At 44.1% G+C, this 15,300-nt stretch overlaps 1 protein-coding gene across 3 annotated transcripts in view; it reads right to left on the reverse strand.

Annotated features, from left to right (window-relative positions):
- The window catches only part of RBM27 (RNA binding motif protein 27), a 96,163-nt gene that overhangs the window by 11,561 nt on the left and 69,302 nt on the right, over nt 1–15,300 (reverse strand). For 2 of the 3 annotated variants that reach the window (XM_044280745.1, XM_044280743.1), the window contains 2 exons: nt 12,148–12,258; nt 9,307–11,949 (listed from right to left, as the gene is read on the reverse strand). In XM_044280745.1, coding sequence (XP_044136680.1) covers nt 11,866–11,949; nt 12,148–12,258 — 195 coding nt within the window. In that variant the 3' untranslated portion in view covers nt 9,307–11,865. Of the gene's footprint in view, nt 1–9,306; nt 11,950–12,147; nt 12,259–15,300 lie in introns of those variants that run through there. The other variant, XM_044280744.1, reaches the window with a different exon arrangement.

Consider the following 15,300-nt stretch of genomic DNA (forward strand, 5'->3'; position numbering starts at 1 on the left):
CACTCAGCATTACCAATTCCCCTTCGGAATTTCTTCAGCACCAAGAATCTTTACAAAGGTCATGGCGGAGGTAGTGGTGGATCTGAGACAACAAGAAATCAGCATCATCCCATACTTAGACGACCTTCTGGTTGTTGCAGACAAAGTTCTATTGTCAAACCACATACAAATAGTTTTAAACCATCTCCAATCCCTAGGAGGGATCATCAACTTGGAGAAATCAGACCTATCTCCAAGCAGTCAAAAAACATTCTTAGATATATGGACTCGATTTCTCAGAGATCGTTCCTCCCGCCTCCAAAAACTACAAAACCTATTAAAAGAATTCAAAAAGAGGAAATTCTGCTCCATCCAAACAGCAATGAAGGTTCTAGGCAGTCTTTCTTCATGTATCCCGGTAGTATATTGGGCTCAATTTCATTCAACACCCCTTCAAAAACTCATCTTACCCAGATGCAACAGATCTCAGACAAACTATAGACAAAAAGATCTTCCTGGATGTAAATGGGAAAAATTCCCTAAACTAGTGGCTCAGAAACAAGAATCTAAAAAACAGTGTATTTTAGAATTAAAATCGATCCCTCGTGATCACGACGGATGCCAGCCTTCAGGGTTGGGGAGCTGTAACGCAACAAGAAACCTAGCAGGGAAAATGGACAGTTTCCATAAGACAGTAATCCTCAAATTTCAGGGAACTACAAGCAATTTGAAAGGCTCTGAAGGAAACACAACATCTGTCAACACATCGTCACGCCCGAGTTTACTCGGACAACTCAACAGCAGTGTCCTTCATTCAGCACCAGGGAGGGACGAGACATTGTTTACTTCAAAATCTGTCAAACAAAATATTTTCGTGGGCGGAGAAAAATATATAGTGTCAATATCAGCAGTTCAACTAAAAGGTTCATTAAACATAAAAGCCGACTGACCAGTCATACTCTAGATCCGGGGGAATGGAGGCTATGCCCAGAGATTTTCCAGGTGATAACACAAAAGTGGGGCAGGCTGTCAATAGATATTTTTGCATCACGAGAAAACCACCAAGTGAATCAATTATTTTCTCTCAACACGAGGTATTTCCCAACAGCAGGGGATGCGTTCAATCAAGACTGGACAACACACCTAGTCTATGCGTTTCCACCCATTCCTCTAATTCCCAGGGTCCTTCAAAAATTCCTAAAACGTTAGACAAGCTGTCCTAATATACCTAGAAACAACTAAGGAGTGGAGAATGAACAAGAATCTCTTTATCCAATTTTCCAGGCCTAATAAAGTGAAAGGGGCAGCAAAAAGTTCTATTTCCAGATGGATAAGAGCAGCCATCTCAGAAGCCTACAAAATCAGAGGAAAAGAAGCCCCCCCCCCCCCCCCTTCTTCCCTTAGAGCGCATTCGACAAGAGGCATGGCCACTTTCTTGGGCGGAAAAGTCATCGGCCTCCCTACAACAAATTTGTAGAGCGGCAACTTGGAAGAGGGTCTATACCTTTACCAAACATTACAAGCTAGATATTTTTTCTAGCGAAGACATGGCTTTCGGACACGAAATCTTTTGGGCCAGATATTTTCTTTGTAATTTCTCAGGATGATGTGTCATGGAGACGACTGCGGAAATGATGAGTCTACATGACACCACATGCTTCCCACCCATTTATTTTAGTATGTGGATTATTTTTTTCCATTAATATAAACTACACTATCCCTTCATCATGGGGTTGTCTAGTTAAAATACACTGGTGATGGAGGGAAGGGGTGGGGTTTTTAAACCTGTGTTTTTTCCTGTCATATCAGAGGAAGTCAGTCTCAGGTTGTGGTGTCATGGAGACTTCCAAGAAACCGGATTACCGGTGAGTGTAATACTTATTTCTTGCTCATATTATTGGGGGACACAGGACCGTGGGATGTTCCAAAGCAATCCACGGGGAGGGAAAATCAAAACTCACCAAGGAAAAACTGCCCTTGCGGACGCTCAGGACACAGCTTCCTGCAAGACTTTATGGCCCAGGGCAGCATCTGCCAACGCCAGGGAGTGCACCTGGTAGAATTTCATGAACATGTGTAAGGAAGACCATGTTGCCACCTTACACAACTGGACAGCTGATGCATGATAGAAGCGGGCCCAGGAAGCACCAACCGCTCTGGTTGAGTAGGCCGTGATTCCAGGGGGGCGGAGTCCTGCCCCGGGAACGGTATGCCTCAGTGATTGCTATCGTCACCTTAGAAGCGGCCCATCCCTTACGGGGACCATCAGGAAGCACGAATAACGTATCCATGTGGCAGAAAGAGCTAGAGATTGACAGATTCTCAGAGCTCGAACCACGTCAAGCTTGTGAAGAGAATGCTCCCTAGGATGCGAGGGAGCTGGGCAAAAGGAAAGGAGAACAATGTCCTAGTTAACATGGAAGGCGCGGAGCACCACCTTATCCTGAAGAAGAATTAAAAAAAAGTTTCTCTACAGAAAAGCGCTGCCAACTCGTAGACACACCTAATGGACGTGACAGCCACCAGGAATGCAACCTTCTAGGGAAATATAGCAGAGGGACACTGTCCGTAGCGGTTCAAATGGAGCCGATTGGTGTGAACTTAGCACGAGGTTCAGATCCCAAGAAGGCAAGGGGGGCCGATTTTAACCAGGCCCTTCAAAGTCAGAAGGCGCTAAAGTAAAACTGATAGTGCCGACACTTGACCCTTTAAGGAGCTAAGCGCAAGTCCCAATTCTAAACCAGATTGCAGAAAAGAGATAATAGTGGAAAGAGAGAAGCGTAGTGGAGGGAGATTACGTTTGTCACAGAAGCCCAGATAGGACCTCCAAGTCCTGTAGTAAATTTTGGATGAGGCTGGTTTCCTGACTCTGATCATGGTGTGAATAACCCCATCAGGGAGACCTCACTGTTTTAAAATGGTGATTTTAAGAGCCACACCGTCAAACGTAGCGACTCTAAATGCTGGTGGAAGGCAGGTCCCTGAGAGCAAATCGGCCCCGAGTGGAAGGGGCCCACAGTGCATCCCCTAGGAGGAGATCAATGTCGGAGTACCACACCTGACAGGGCCAGTACGGGACAATGAGGATAGTCGTGACACTCTCCGTCCTGATCCTGCGTAGAACATGTGGCAGGAGAGAGAGAGGCGGGAACACAGACTAGAGAAAACCCATCCCACGGCGTTACCAGAGCGTCTGCGGCACAGGTCTTGGGATCTCTTGTGCGAGAGAAGGTGGGAAGTTTGTGGTTGAACCTGGACGCCATCAAGTCCACCTCCGGACGACCCCACTGGAGACAGATCTGTTCGAACACCTCCAGGTACAGGGACCATTCCCCCGGGTCTAGAGTCGTCCGGCTGAGTAAATCCACCTAGTTCTCCACTCGTGGAATGAACACTGCTGAAAGAGCACCTCAGGATTTTTGACGACTCCCTCATCAACGCAGGGCTGCGGGTACCCCCTGGTGGTTGATATAAGTCACAGCCGTGGCATTGTCGGATTGAATCCGTACTGGCTGGCCCTTCAGGAGAGGGGCCTAATGGAGAAGGGAGAGACGAATGGCCAGGAGTTCCAAGATGTTGATTGGCAGTTTGGACTCCGATTGAGACCATAAGCCCTGGACCATCCTGGGAGGGAAGACTCCTCCCCATCCTTGAAGGCTGGCATTGGTAGTAATGAACGTCCACGAGACTGGGAGAAAAGACTTCCCCCGACTGCAAAGTCAGGGTACTGGAAACACCACCTGAGAGCTAGACGAACCTGTGTGGGCAGAACAATGTGACGGTCCAGGGACTCTGGAGATAGATGGGCATTTGCGATGGAGCGCCAGCTGTTTGTCCACAGGGAGGCGGATCACTGCCTCCTCAGTGTCCACGGTTATCCCCAGAAACATGAGTTGTCTGGCAGGGGCCAGGGAGGACTTCTGACAATTCACCAGCCAGGTAACTTGAAAAGAAAGGTCCCGGAGGCAATAGAGATCCTCTAAAAGCTCTTCTTTATTTTTCACATATGAATAACGGACACAGCCAGATCGTTCACAGCATAACGTTGACGCGTTTCGGGTTGGTACCCTTAGTCGTAACCAACCAAACCAGCCAACCTAACTGAGTGAGGGTATCCAAGGCGATACGAAAACTGGCCTCGTTCTGAGCCAAGGTTGGCACCTTGACCAGAATATCGTCCAGGTACGGAATCAAGGTCATTCCCCTAGAACAAAGCAGGGCAAGTAGGGGAGCAAGAACCTTCGTGAAGACTCGCGGTGGAGTTGCCAGCCCATAGGGGAGATCGACAAACTGGAAGGTATGGGGCCCAAAATTGAAACGGAGAAACCGCTTGTGCGATGGGGACGTAGAATTCTCCCTGGTCCAGTGAAGCAATGACTGTGCAAAGGGACTCAATCCAGAAGTGTTGAACCCGGAGGAACCGGTTGAACAATTTGAGGTCCAAAATTGGCCGGAGAGAACCCTCTTTCTTCGGAAATACAAACAGGTTTGAATAAAACCCAGTAAATTGTTCTGTCCGAGGGACCGGGGAGATCACTCCTCGAGCTAGGAGGGAATGAATTGCCTGAAACAAGGCCCTTTCTGCCTCCTTGGGACCAGAAGAAGCACTCGGGGGGAGGGAGGTAAACTAAATTTTCTAACAAGATGTGGGCCCGCCAAATAGCCTGATACAGGAGGAGACGGCCCCCACCCGCGAGGGTGGGAGCGCACCTTCATGCAGAAGCCTGTTTGGTGGCTGAGGAATGGGAGGATTGAGCCTTAGGCCTCCAGGCCGATGGAGACTTAAAGAACGGCCTTTTCTTCTGTTCCTGTGCGGTAGCAGCAGGAGAAACCCCTGAAGCTGGCCGCGTACCAGAGGTGCGCCAAAAGGAATTTCCGCGTACAAACGACGACCTAGCGCAAGGGGTGCGCTTGGACTTACCTTGGGAAAGGTGAGTACTCTTCCCGCCCATGGCCTCTGAGATCATCTCATGCAGCCAGGTACAGAACAAACGGGAACCAGAAAAAGGCAAGCCTGTAAGGGAGCGTTTGGAATAGGCATCTGCCGCCCATACCTTGAGCCAGAGCTCACGTCGCAAGGTGATGGCAAGGACGGAAGAGCCCTAAAGTACCTGCGGCCAAGGAAGCCTCACAAAGGTACTTCCCTGCCTGAGCAATCTGCAGATTGGGACTGGAGCTCCGCTAGGGGAGGTCCATTGCCAGATCCTGATGCAAACGGAGCACCCATTCAGAGACCGAAAATGGGACGCAGAGCTGAGCCACTTGCTGCAAAACAGGGACTTAGACACTGTCTCTATCCGACGATCTACTGTATCCTGGAGGGAGGAGCCATCAGCTACCGGAATAGCAGTGTTTTTGGCCAGACGTGCAACCGGAGGATCCACCTTGGGAGAGGAAGTCCATTTAGTCACGGACTCAGTCGGGAAGGGATATAGTAAATCAGGTGGAGCAAAGCGACAATCTAGTTGGCCCCAGGTCTTGGCAATGACAACAGAAAAGTCGTCATGCAAGGGAAACACTTTTGGGAGTTTGCCTGGAGTGGAGGAAGGACACTCCCTGACTAGTGGAGGGAGGGTCGTCTTGCACCTGGAAGGTGCCCTGGACTGCCATTACTAGGCTATCCACCTTGGAAGCAATCTCAGAATATTCAAAATAGGGTGAGCACTCGAGAACTGACTTGTTGGAGGTTAAAAGTTTAATTAAACACTAAAATATATTATTAAAATGCAAACATATATAGAAGATAAAATAATATAAAATACAATTTCATATGCTATACAGCTAACGGTTCGCATAAATAGGAGATGTTCCCATTCAATTTGAAGAGTCTCTCTTGAAGCACAATATATGAAGGATATCCTAGAGGTTCACAGTCTGCCACTGAAAAGTATCTGTTCGGGGGGGGGAGCAGAGACGTCAGAGGAGGAATGACGACCTGCTCCTAAGGGGTTCGCCCAAGGAAAGTGAGGACTGCTCTGGTGGGGACTTATCAACCAAGCGACCCATGAGGGATGGGGTGGATTGGGATATTTTAGCGAGGTCCTCCACCGCCAAGGATAGGGAATGCACCTAGCCCGATCCACAGAATCAGAGCGCCTATGCGGCTGCATAGGCTGGGGGGCAGTGTTACCCCAGACAGAGCATGCGGAGCATACAGGGTCCGACTGACCGCAAGCGAATTCTAGATTGCATATAGTACATGCAAAGTGCGTAACAATAGGCAGGCGGAGGTCATTGGTGGGTTCAGACACGGCTGCTCGTCCTGAGACGCAGCTGCAGCAACAGAAACACGGGAAGAGAAGGAACCGCCCACTGCAGTGGCGAGACGCAAAGCCCTGCCCCTTCCTGTCAGAGGAAGATACCACATGTGGCCTGTCCAGCTGTGAAGCCAGGGCCTAAATTTGAGCTGCGGCTGAGTATGTCCGTCTGCCGCCGGAAGTGGGACTGGAGTCGCTGCAGCCCGCGGCAGACCCTATTTTCAGCCATAGGGACGGAGAGGACGCAGGAGCAGCCGCCTGGCGGACATATAGCCTTTGCCCCCCGGGGAGCATTAATAAAGAGTACAGTGCCCGAGAGTGAGAGGGATATAGTGAATCCCTCTACCAATGCCCGATATGCACACTGAGGATCGGGGGTGGGGGAGGCATACTCATCCACTTGAAGCTATCCACTTCCTCCTCCATCCGGCAGAACCAGCAGGGTCAGGGAGGTCTGCCTCATATGACACCAAGCTAAAAACTGATAGCTCCTCCCCAGCCAGCAGAGAGCATATCACTTTCTTGCCTAATGTCGCCTCCTAGTGGCAGCAAGCAGCTATACCCACGGTCCTGTGTCCCCCAATGCTACGAGCGAGAAATAAAATCCAAAATCAAAACACAACCCCTCCCAAAGCAATCTCACACACATACACACGAAAACGGAATTTAAAAAAAGTGACACAACAACATGTTTAGCTGTAAACTTTCTGGAGTGGTTCAGAGTTAATCCAAATTCAGAGAATGTGTAGTATGTTTGTGACAATTTTTTTTTTCTTTTTCTGTCTTTTTTTTGTATTTCATTGTCTTTGTTTTGAACCACTGAACCATGTTTCTTTATTGCAAAAGTGAACATGCTTTAAGAAATTCAGCTTGGAAAAAAAAAAAAAAGTTAATAAAACAAACATTACATAGGATGATTCTTAAATGTATAAACAATTAGAAATTCAACAATATTGTCTATCATACTATAACACAAGAACACAATATTGTAAAAACTATAATACAAGTATACTGTACATCAGAAGAACCAAACCTACCCACGCAATCTTTTACACAACCTCTCCGAGGCTGGTTTCACAGAAGCATAATACAGGCACATTGTTTGCCCCCATATACTGCACTAATGTCATAGGTATCCACAAGGGTGCAGGTCAACATGCAGAAGATCCTCACAAATTTTCACATGGATTTCTGCACCCAAACAGCATATCTTACCCTTCATTAGAAAAGGGTAAAAGCCATAAACATAATTGGCATGCTGCGGATTTCTAAACCCACGTCAGGTCAATTTCCACACAGGAAACATCCGCAAAGTGTACATGAAAATTTGTTTAATCTGGTGCTGTACTACATTGTGGTTTTCCCGCAGAGGAATCCGTGCTGAAAGACTCTGTTGATTCCGCCATTAGTGCAGGTAGCCTAATTAGTCAGAAGGTAATGCCACCATATTACCCTTGTGTGAGAGCAGCCTAAGAGTTTATTTCTATTTTTTTGCCAAATTCGCACCTGAACGGTGTTTGAATTCAATTTTAAAAAGCAGGGGGCGAAGTCCCATTTTAATAAATGCCCTTGTTTTATTAAGCTGGAACATTCTAATATTTTCTGCCATCAAGAAAGCAGCACACATGGAAGGATATTACACACAGAGTGGGCAAACTCCTAAGTTGTTTATGACTGTGCATTTTTATAAAAAATCTGGTAAAACATACAGTAATTAACAAAGAGCAAAAACATGTTTTTCTAACACTCAGACCTCTTTACAGCACAAAACTGGCAAGTATGAATACACGCTAACAGAGTATCATGAGCTGAGAAAACGCAAAACAGGTTTGATAAGAACTCGGACCAAACTGTTGGAATTAATCGTTTTAGTGCCATAGGCATAAGGTGGAGAGTTATATAAAAAAAAAAAGAAAAAAAAACAGTAAAGAGGAAGAATGTCCTAAGCTAATCCTAAGTGTTTTTTGTTACACTGGATTTACATACACATGTAGTGTTTGATGAAGTTGCAATCTGTTTTTGTCAAAGCTCCCCCCAAAAAATGAAAGTGTCATTCCCTTATACATATACACCTTTTAGGATGCATGCACGCATGCTTCTGGCTGAGAACAAAAATGCACCAAAAACTGGATGTGCAAGCCAAAAATGTTATCTATTCATCTAAAATTCATCTATTTTTTATTTTAAAGAAAGGCTTTCTTGAAATTCATTGACTTTAGATTGAAATATTTGGTTCACACACAGTACCACAGCAATCTGAATTGGGTCTTACGGTCACTTCATGGCATGCACATGATAATCTCAGCAGTCAATGTCTGCATGTATTTTATCAACTGTACTAATTAATGCAATAAAAAGGGAAGACTAGACGGCATTTTACCTATAAAAAAGGTAACTGTTTTTACTTGGGTCCCCCCTAATTTACTGAAAGTGTAACTTTCACATTGCCCAAAGTTTACAATAGAATTGGGATAGGGTGATTTTTAAAGGGGTTCTTTGGGAATTAAGAAAATGGAAATACTTAATTGCTTTATTTTAAATATATTCCCAAATACCTTACATTAGTTATAATGGCTTGTTTTTTGTCTAGGGACCAATCATTAGGAGAAACAAAATGGCCGCTGTCCTATTAGTACACACAGAACCTGTCCTAATCACACAGGAGGACAAGTTACTTCACATCACTGAGATAAAGAGCTGCCTCATCCTCCTCTCTGCTTGTCAAGGTTTACGATTCTGAATACAGTTTAATATGATCTTCAGCTGAATCTCTATAGGAATGGAGTTCATGAGCCGATGTGACTAGCAGCACTTGTATGCAGTGTCCATTACCACAGCCTGTCCTGTCCATCATGTTTCCTCATGAACTCCATTCTAACAGAGATTCAGCTGAAGATCTTCTCATCTGTATTCAGGATCATAATCCCTGACACGCAGAGCAGAGAGGAGGATGAGGCAGCTCTTTAGCTCAGTGTTGTGAGGTAACTTGTCCTGCTGTGTTATTAGGATAGGTTTTGTGTGTACTAATGGGACAGCGAGCATTTTGTTTCCCCTAATCATTGCTCCCTAGACAAAACGAGCCATAACAAATAATTAAAGATATTTGGGAATATATTTACAATAAACTAATATTTATGTATTTTCATTTTCTTAATTCCCGGAGAACCCCTTTAATGTAAGGCACTCTACATTGCAACTGTGGCAGTGGTCTGTGTGCATACAAACAAACATACATACATACTGCCCTCTGGCTTAAAAAGGCCAAGAAACTGTTGCTGCCCAAACAATGAAGTAGCACTTCCATGCTAGTGATAGGCCCCTTTCAGACAAGTAAGTGTCACACTCCGGAATCGCAGAGTGTGTCAGGGAGAGCAAATGTCCTGAACTCTGGAGCACTGCCGGGGTCACATATCATCATATTGATTTATGATGCTATGTAACCCTTACAGTTCTGGAATGTGCTCTCCCTGACACCGAGTCCAATGCGTAGGACTTGCTTGTGTGAAAGGGGCCATAAAGTACCAATATACCTAACAAACCAGTAGCGGTTTGTTTCAAAAGTAAAATTCTATTTTTTTTTCCAGGCAACTGATCTTTCAAGAAATGCAGAATAAATGACAGTAAGACATTTCAATAAAGCTCAATCTTAGAGGGTTGAGGACTTGACATGGGTCCTTCTGTTAACTCCTCAAACATGCCACAGTTTAGCAACACATCCTGAAAAACCATACAATGAGGCGGTTTACCCTGGTTTACAGTATAGGCTTCCAAACATGACCACTAAACAGGAAGAAAGCTGTATAAGTGTACACGTATGTGAAAACTATAGGATAATATGTCACAGGTTGATGCAGCTATGGACACAGTAGAACTTGCTGCTTTCAGTCAATTATTTGGTTGGTCTTCACTCTCCCTATTGCTGGTAGAAAAATAAAATTTTAGGGCATCTATTCAACTCTATCTTCGTACACAGAAAGAAGAAAGTTCTGTACAAAATTATACATCTTAAGAAAAGATCTGTACATAATATATAAATCTCTTGTCCCATTCCTTTGCCCTGTGTCGTATATAAAGATCTCGGCATTGCCATTGAGGGCCTGGCAGTGACCGTGGTTTCAAAAAAAAAAAAAAAAAAACAAGCTTCCTAAAAGCAATAGGTTTTACACATGAAATGTAGCAGAAACAAAAAGAAAAAAGCAGCCAATCATATCACAGCTTTGATTTACCAACTTGCACTCTTATAAAAGAGCACTAGGCACATGACTTGGATTGGACCTGGCTACATTTCTAGAGATCCCTTAAGTGGATTGGTTCCTTTATATGCCCTTTCCATCTCCTGATAAATACATTCTAGAAGTGAAGGGAGAATTTGCAATGTTTTCCTCCACTAATTTTTGACAAGGTGGGTCTATCAGAGTAGAGGAATCAGTCACACAGGCTCAGCCTCTGTGCCGCTTATCACTTTGTCACGGGCTGTAAAAGTTAGTGTGCAATCTAATATTTGTTGTATTTTCAAAAATATCACACCAGCCTTCAAGTTTATACTTCCACCTTAGCTCCCTTAAAATGGTGACAGTCAAAGCATTTTCAAGAACGAGTTATAAACCACGCAAAAACCATGCAAAAGGCCAATCTGTAATCATTGAAAACACACTTAAGGCCCTTAAACACAGTCTGAGGATTAGGGCAATTATTGGAAATATGTATGAATGCTCATCCCTGTGTGCTGCCTATCGAGTAAACACCATTTGTCAGGTGGTTGCATCTTGTATACGACTGGACCTGGCCTAGATCATACTTGCTTCCTATGAGATGCCTGGCAAGCTGGTTCATGTTTCCTAGATGATAAAGATCTGTATTAACCAGTATATGCTTTGCCATAGCACTCATATTAAAAGAACTATCTGCTTCACTGATTTAGTCTCAATTATGAAAAAAAATAATCCTTTGGCAGATACGTACCCCCAAAAAATTTTTGGACTAGAGTAATACACTCCGATCCAAAATGCCTTTCTATCCGTTCAACAGGCAGGAGATCCAACAACTCTAGCTCATAAAGTATTGCAGAAAGCAAAGTCTGGCAGACGTTGTCAGGTTATTGGTTTTCACTCCAAAATCTTAGGTGCAAGTGGTGGCAATGATGCGGGTGAATATTATAAAAGGTATTACTGAATGTTAACCAGGTCATTTTTGCACATCACCAAAATTTTAATTTGACTATAGTTGAAAGAAAGATTGCACTTTAGGGGATGCATGGCATAAATACTTAGGTTACTGAGAATCTGCTCAAAGTAGGTAGACCTTTAGCAATTTAAAAAATAAAACTATAAAGACTTCCAAAAATATTTCTCACTCTACTCTCCATGTAGGACCATGTATATTAAAATAAAATACAAAATAACAAAAACACAAACAGTCTCTAGCCTTTGGCTTTCATAGAAAAGCATTCAATTGGATGATTTACACAATCAATATATTTACTTCCTATGAAAAGGAGAAAATAATTGGCTCATTTGGGTTCAACACATTCTTTCTTCCTTTCTCATGTCACTATAGTAAAAATGTCAGTAAACACGTCTTAAAAAAAATTAATTTTATGTACATTTTTCTTTTTTTATTATTGGTGCTTTCATCTTCTCCAGGAACGAGACTCATCTTCATCTTCATCCTCATCATCATCTTCATGTAGTAATGTATCTGAAGTCTCTACTTCCTGGTTAAAAAATAAACAAAAAAAAAAGCATGTGGGAGGTTAGATGCAAGACTGAAACTTTACTTTAGTACAATTTTGTATAGGGCCCATTCTGAGAATGCTAGAGTCTACCAATTATGTGTTAGGAACCCAATAATGTCTTCTATGTTTCAGTATGATGTAAGCACTGTCTCATGTTTTAATGAACATCTGTCATACCTCTTCCTTAGGCTCTTCCTCCTCAACCTCCGTGGACATGGAAGGAGTCTTCGGTTTGTGCCAGCATACTGGAAGCTTTCGACCCTTAAATTTTGAACCTTGGTTAGCAGCCTAATTCAAAACAAACAATATAAAATTAATTGAAACTTTTCAAAAAAAAAACAGTAATAAAAGGACCCATCTCTTCTGGGTGGGTCCCAAGGTTGTACACAATTATGTTGGTCACTGTACTGAAAATCCCTACTGTATATGTTAGATTTAGGTAAGGGTATCAGTAAGAGTTATCAATAAATATGGGATACAATCTTTAAAAATGTCTACTTTTTATAGTTTTCAGCACAAAGACCCTAAGCATGCATGCAAGTACATTTATAGTTGAATCTTTTCACAAATAATCCTTTTAGTAACCTGTCTTCTTCATATGCCTACACAAATATCTAAAAACTAAAGGAGAACCATGCTAAACTGCTAACAGCCCTGGGTAGGGGCTGTGGAAAAAACCCATACCTTTTGTGAACCTTTAATTAGGAGTAGTGTGCATATGAACTTACATTCTGCCAGGTTCTGCTACTGCAAGTGCCCTGGATAGGGAATTTCACTGAAGTGCTCCCTGCATCGAGCTGCATTACAACCCCTCAGATTTGAATGACCGGAGACCAGCACATCTGTCACTCAGAACAGAGTGGAGGTGCTGAGAAAAGGGTTAATAACCGTTACCGGTAATTGAATTTTTCCAATAGCCTCCCCAACAGCAGTGACAGAAGGGTGCCCCCACCCCCTGGACAGGAAACCACACAGAAGCTGAAGTTTAAAAGGCCTCCTCTCCTTCTGGATGACAGGCTGAGAAGAGGAATCCAGGGCCTTCTGGGCCAGTAAGGAGCTATCATAATTATTATAATTCGCCTCTGCCACCTTCATCAGGGTCCTCGGAATCAGGCTGGGGGGGGGAAGAAGAGCATTAAGGAGCCCTTCTGCCCAAGGGCAGGACAAAGTGTCCAAGATGTCCGGATGATCTTGAGGAGATATGGAGGGAATCTTTTCACCTTCCTGTTGGTTCTATTTGCGAACAAATCCATGACTGGAATGCCCCATTTCTCTGTAATCTGTTGAAATATGTTGGTGTTTAGAGCCCACTCGCCCTCTTTCAGGGTCTGCCAGAGGGTGAATTGATGTTCGAGATAGTAGGTGTTCTTCTGCCCAAAGATCGATCCCTCTCGTTACCGCTGTTACTCCCTGCCTGTTCAAATAGGCCATGGTCGTGGTATTGTCCAAGAGAACTTTTACATGACCAAGAGGACTGTTTGCATGAAGCGCCAGATGGACTTTGTGGACTGCCTTAAGCTCTCTTGGATTTGAAGAGGCGTTTGATATGGAATGTCCCTAGATGCCCTGAACCACTAAGTCTCCTGCGTGACCTCCCCAACCACGACTGCTGGCATCCGTAGTAACCACCAATTGATTTTCCTGGCGCCAGATGACTCCTGTCTGGAGATTTTTCTTGCACTCTCTAGCCTGGTGGATGGTTTTAGGAAGAGTGACCTTCCTGTCTAGGGAACTTTTGTTGCCGTCCCAGGAATTCAAAAGAAAAGTCTGTAGAATTCTGGTGTGGCTTTGCACCCACCTGTCCGCAGGGATTGTAGCTGTTAGAAATCCCAACATAGTCATCACATTTCTAATAGTCGTGGATCTTAGTGCGCAGAATTGATTTACGTTCTGATACTGTTTTATCTGCTTCTCTTCGGGGAGAAAAAGACATTAGTAAGCGAGAGTTGAGGAGGACTCCTAAAAAGATCTTTTGCTGGGAAGGAGCAAGGCGTGTTTTTTTTAAAATTTACTATCCATCCTAGCTCTGAAAAAGGTAGCTTGAACTATGCTTAGATGGGACAGAAGACGGTCTTCCATGTCTGCTGCAATAAATAAAAAAAATCATCCAAGTACGGGACTATGAGGATACCTTGCATATGAAGATGAGCCGTTACCTCTGCGACTATTTTCGTAAAAATCCTTGGAGCCAATGATAGGCCAAAGGGGAGAGTCTGAAACTGGAAGAGACAGAGGCAGCTTTGCATAAAGACTGCAATTCTCAGGAATCTCTGGTGGTCCTCGAATATGGGCACATGATAGTATGCATCTTTTAACATTCAGTAATTGTCACCATATAACAAAACTGAGGCAGTAGGTTTACAGTCGACTTGATAGTTTCCATTTTGAACTTCTTGTTAGGCATTTATTTAGACTTCAAGTTTATGTTCAGCCTGAAGGAGCCTCCTGGTTTTTGAATCAAAAACACTGGGGAATAGAATCCTTGCTGACGCTCGTTTTTTGGAACAGGAAGCAGGACTTCTTTCTGAATCAGGCTTGTTAGCTCGGATTCCAGAGACAGTTGCTCTTTTCTTTTGGCCAGTGGTTTATTTACGACAAAGTGAGTTGGTGGGTAAGAGTTGAATTCCAGTTTTAACCCCTCTTGAATGGTGGCAAGAATCCAAAGGGAGGTTCCCATCCCTTCCCAGCTTGGAGCAAAAAATTTTAATCTTGCTCCAACTCTACCTCTGGCATCATTGGGTGGACTTTGATGCCTTATCCAGATTGAAGAGGAATCCTTTACCTCTTCCTCTTGAGGGCTGCCATCTTCCTGAGAACTCCCTTTTTTCTGGTCCACTCTAGGAATGTTTTGGGATCGAAAGGAACGTCTTTGGTGGAAATATTTGGGTTCAGTAGGAAATCCCCTTTTCCTGTCAACGCCTTCTCTAATATGTCATCTAAGACTGACCCAAAAAGTCTATCGCCTTCGCAAGTGAAAGAACAAAGACGTTTTGTGGGATCCTGTATCCCCCGACCAGGACCGAGGCATATGGCTCTGCAGGTGGCTTTCGATAAGGTAGCTGACCTTGCAGAAAGCTTCACCAGCTGCTGAGGCGATCGCTAAGAAGTTGGATAGTTGTTTGAGCATTGGCAGAAATGCTAGGATCTCTTCTCTGGAAGTACCTGCTGCCAAACTATCTTCTAGCTGGGACAACCATACGGACAATGATCTGGCGGCACAGGTAGCAGAAATACTAGGCCTAAACAGTTGTTTTAATCTCCCAAGCTCTTTTGAGCAGGCTCACATTTTTCTTGTCCATCGGGTTACGTAGTAACCCCATGTCCTCAAAC

Source organism: Bufo gargarizans, chromosome 2 (assembly GCF_014858855.1).
Source record: "Bufo gargarizans isolate SCDJY-AF-19 chromosome 2, ASM1485885v1, whole genome shotgun sequence".
Classification (NCBI taxonomy): Eukaryota; Metazoa; Chordata; class Amphibia; order Anura; family Bufonidae; genus Bufo; species Bufo gargarizans.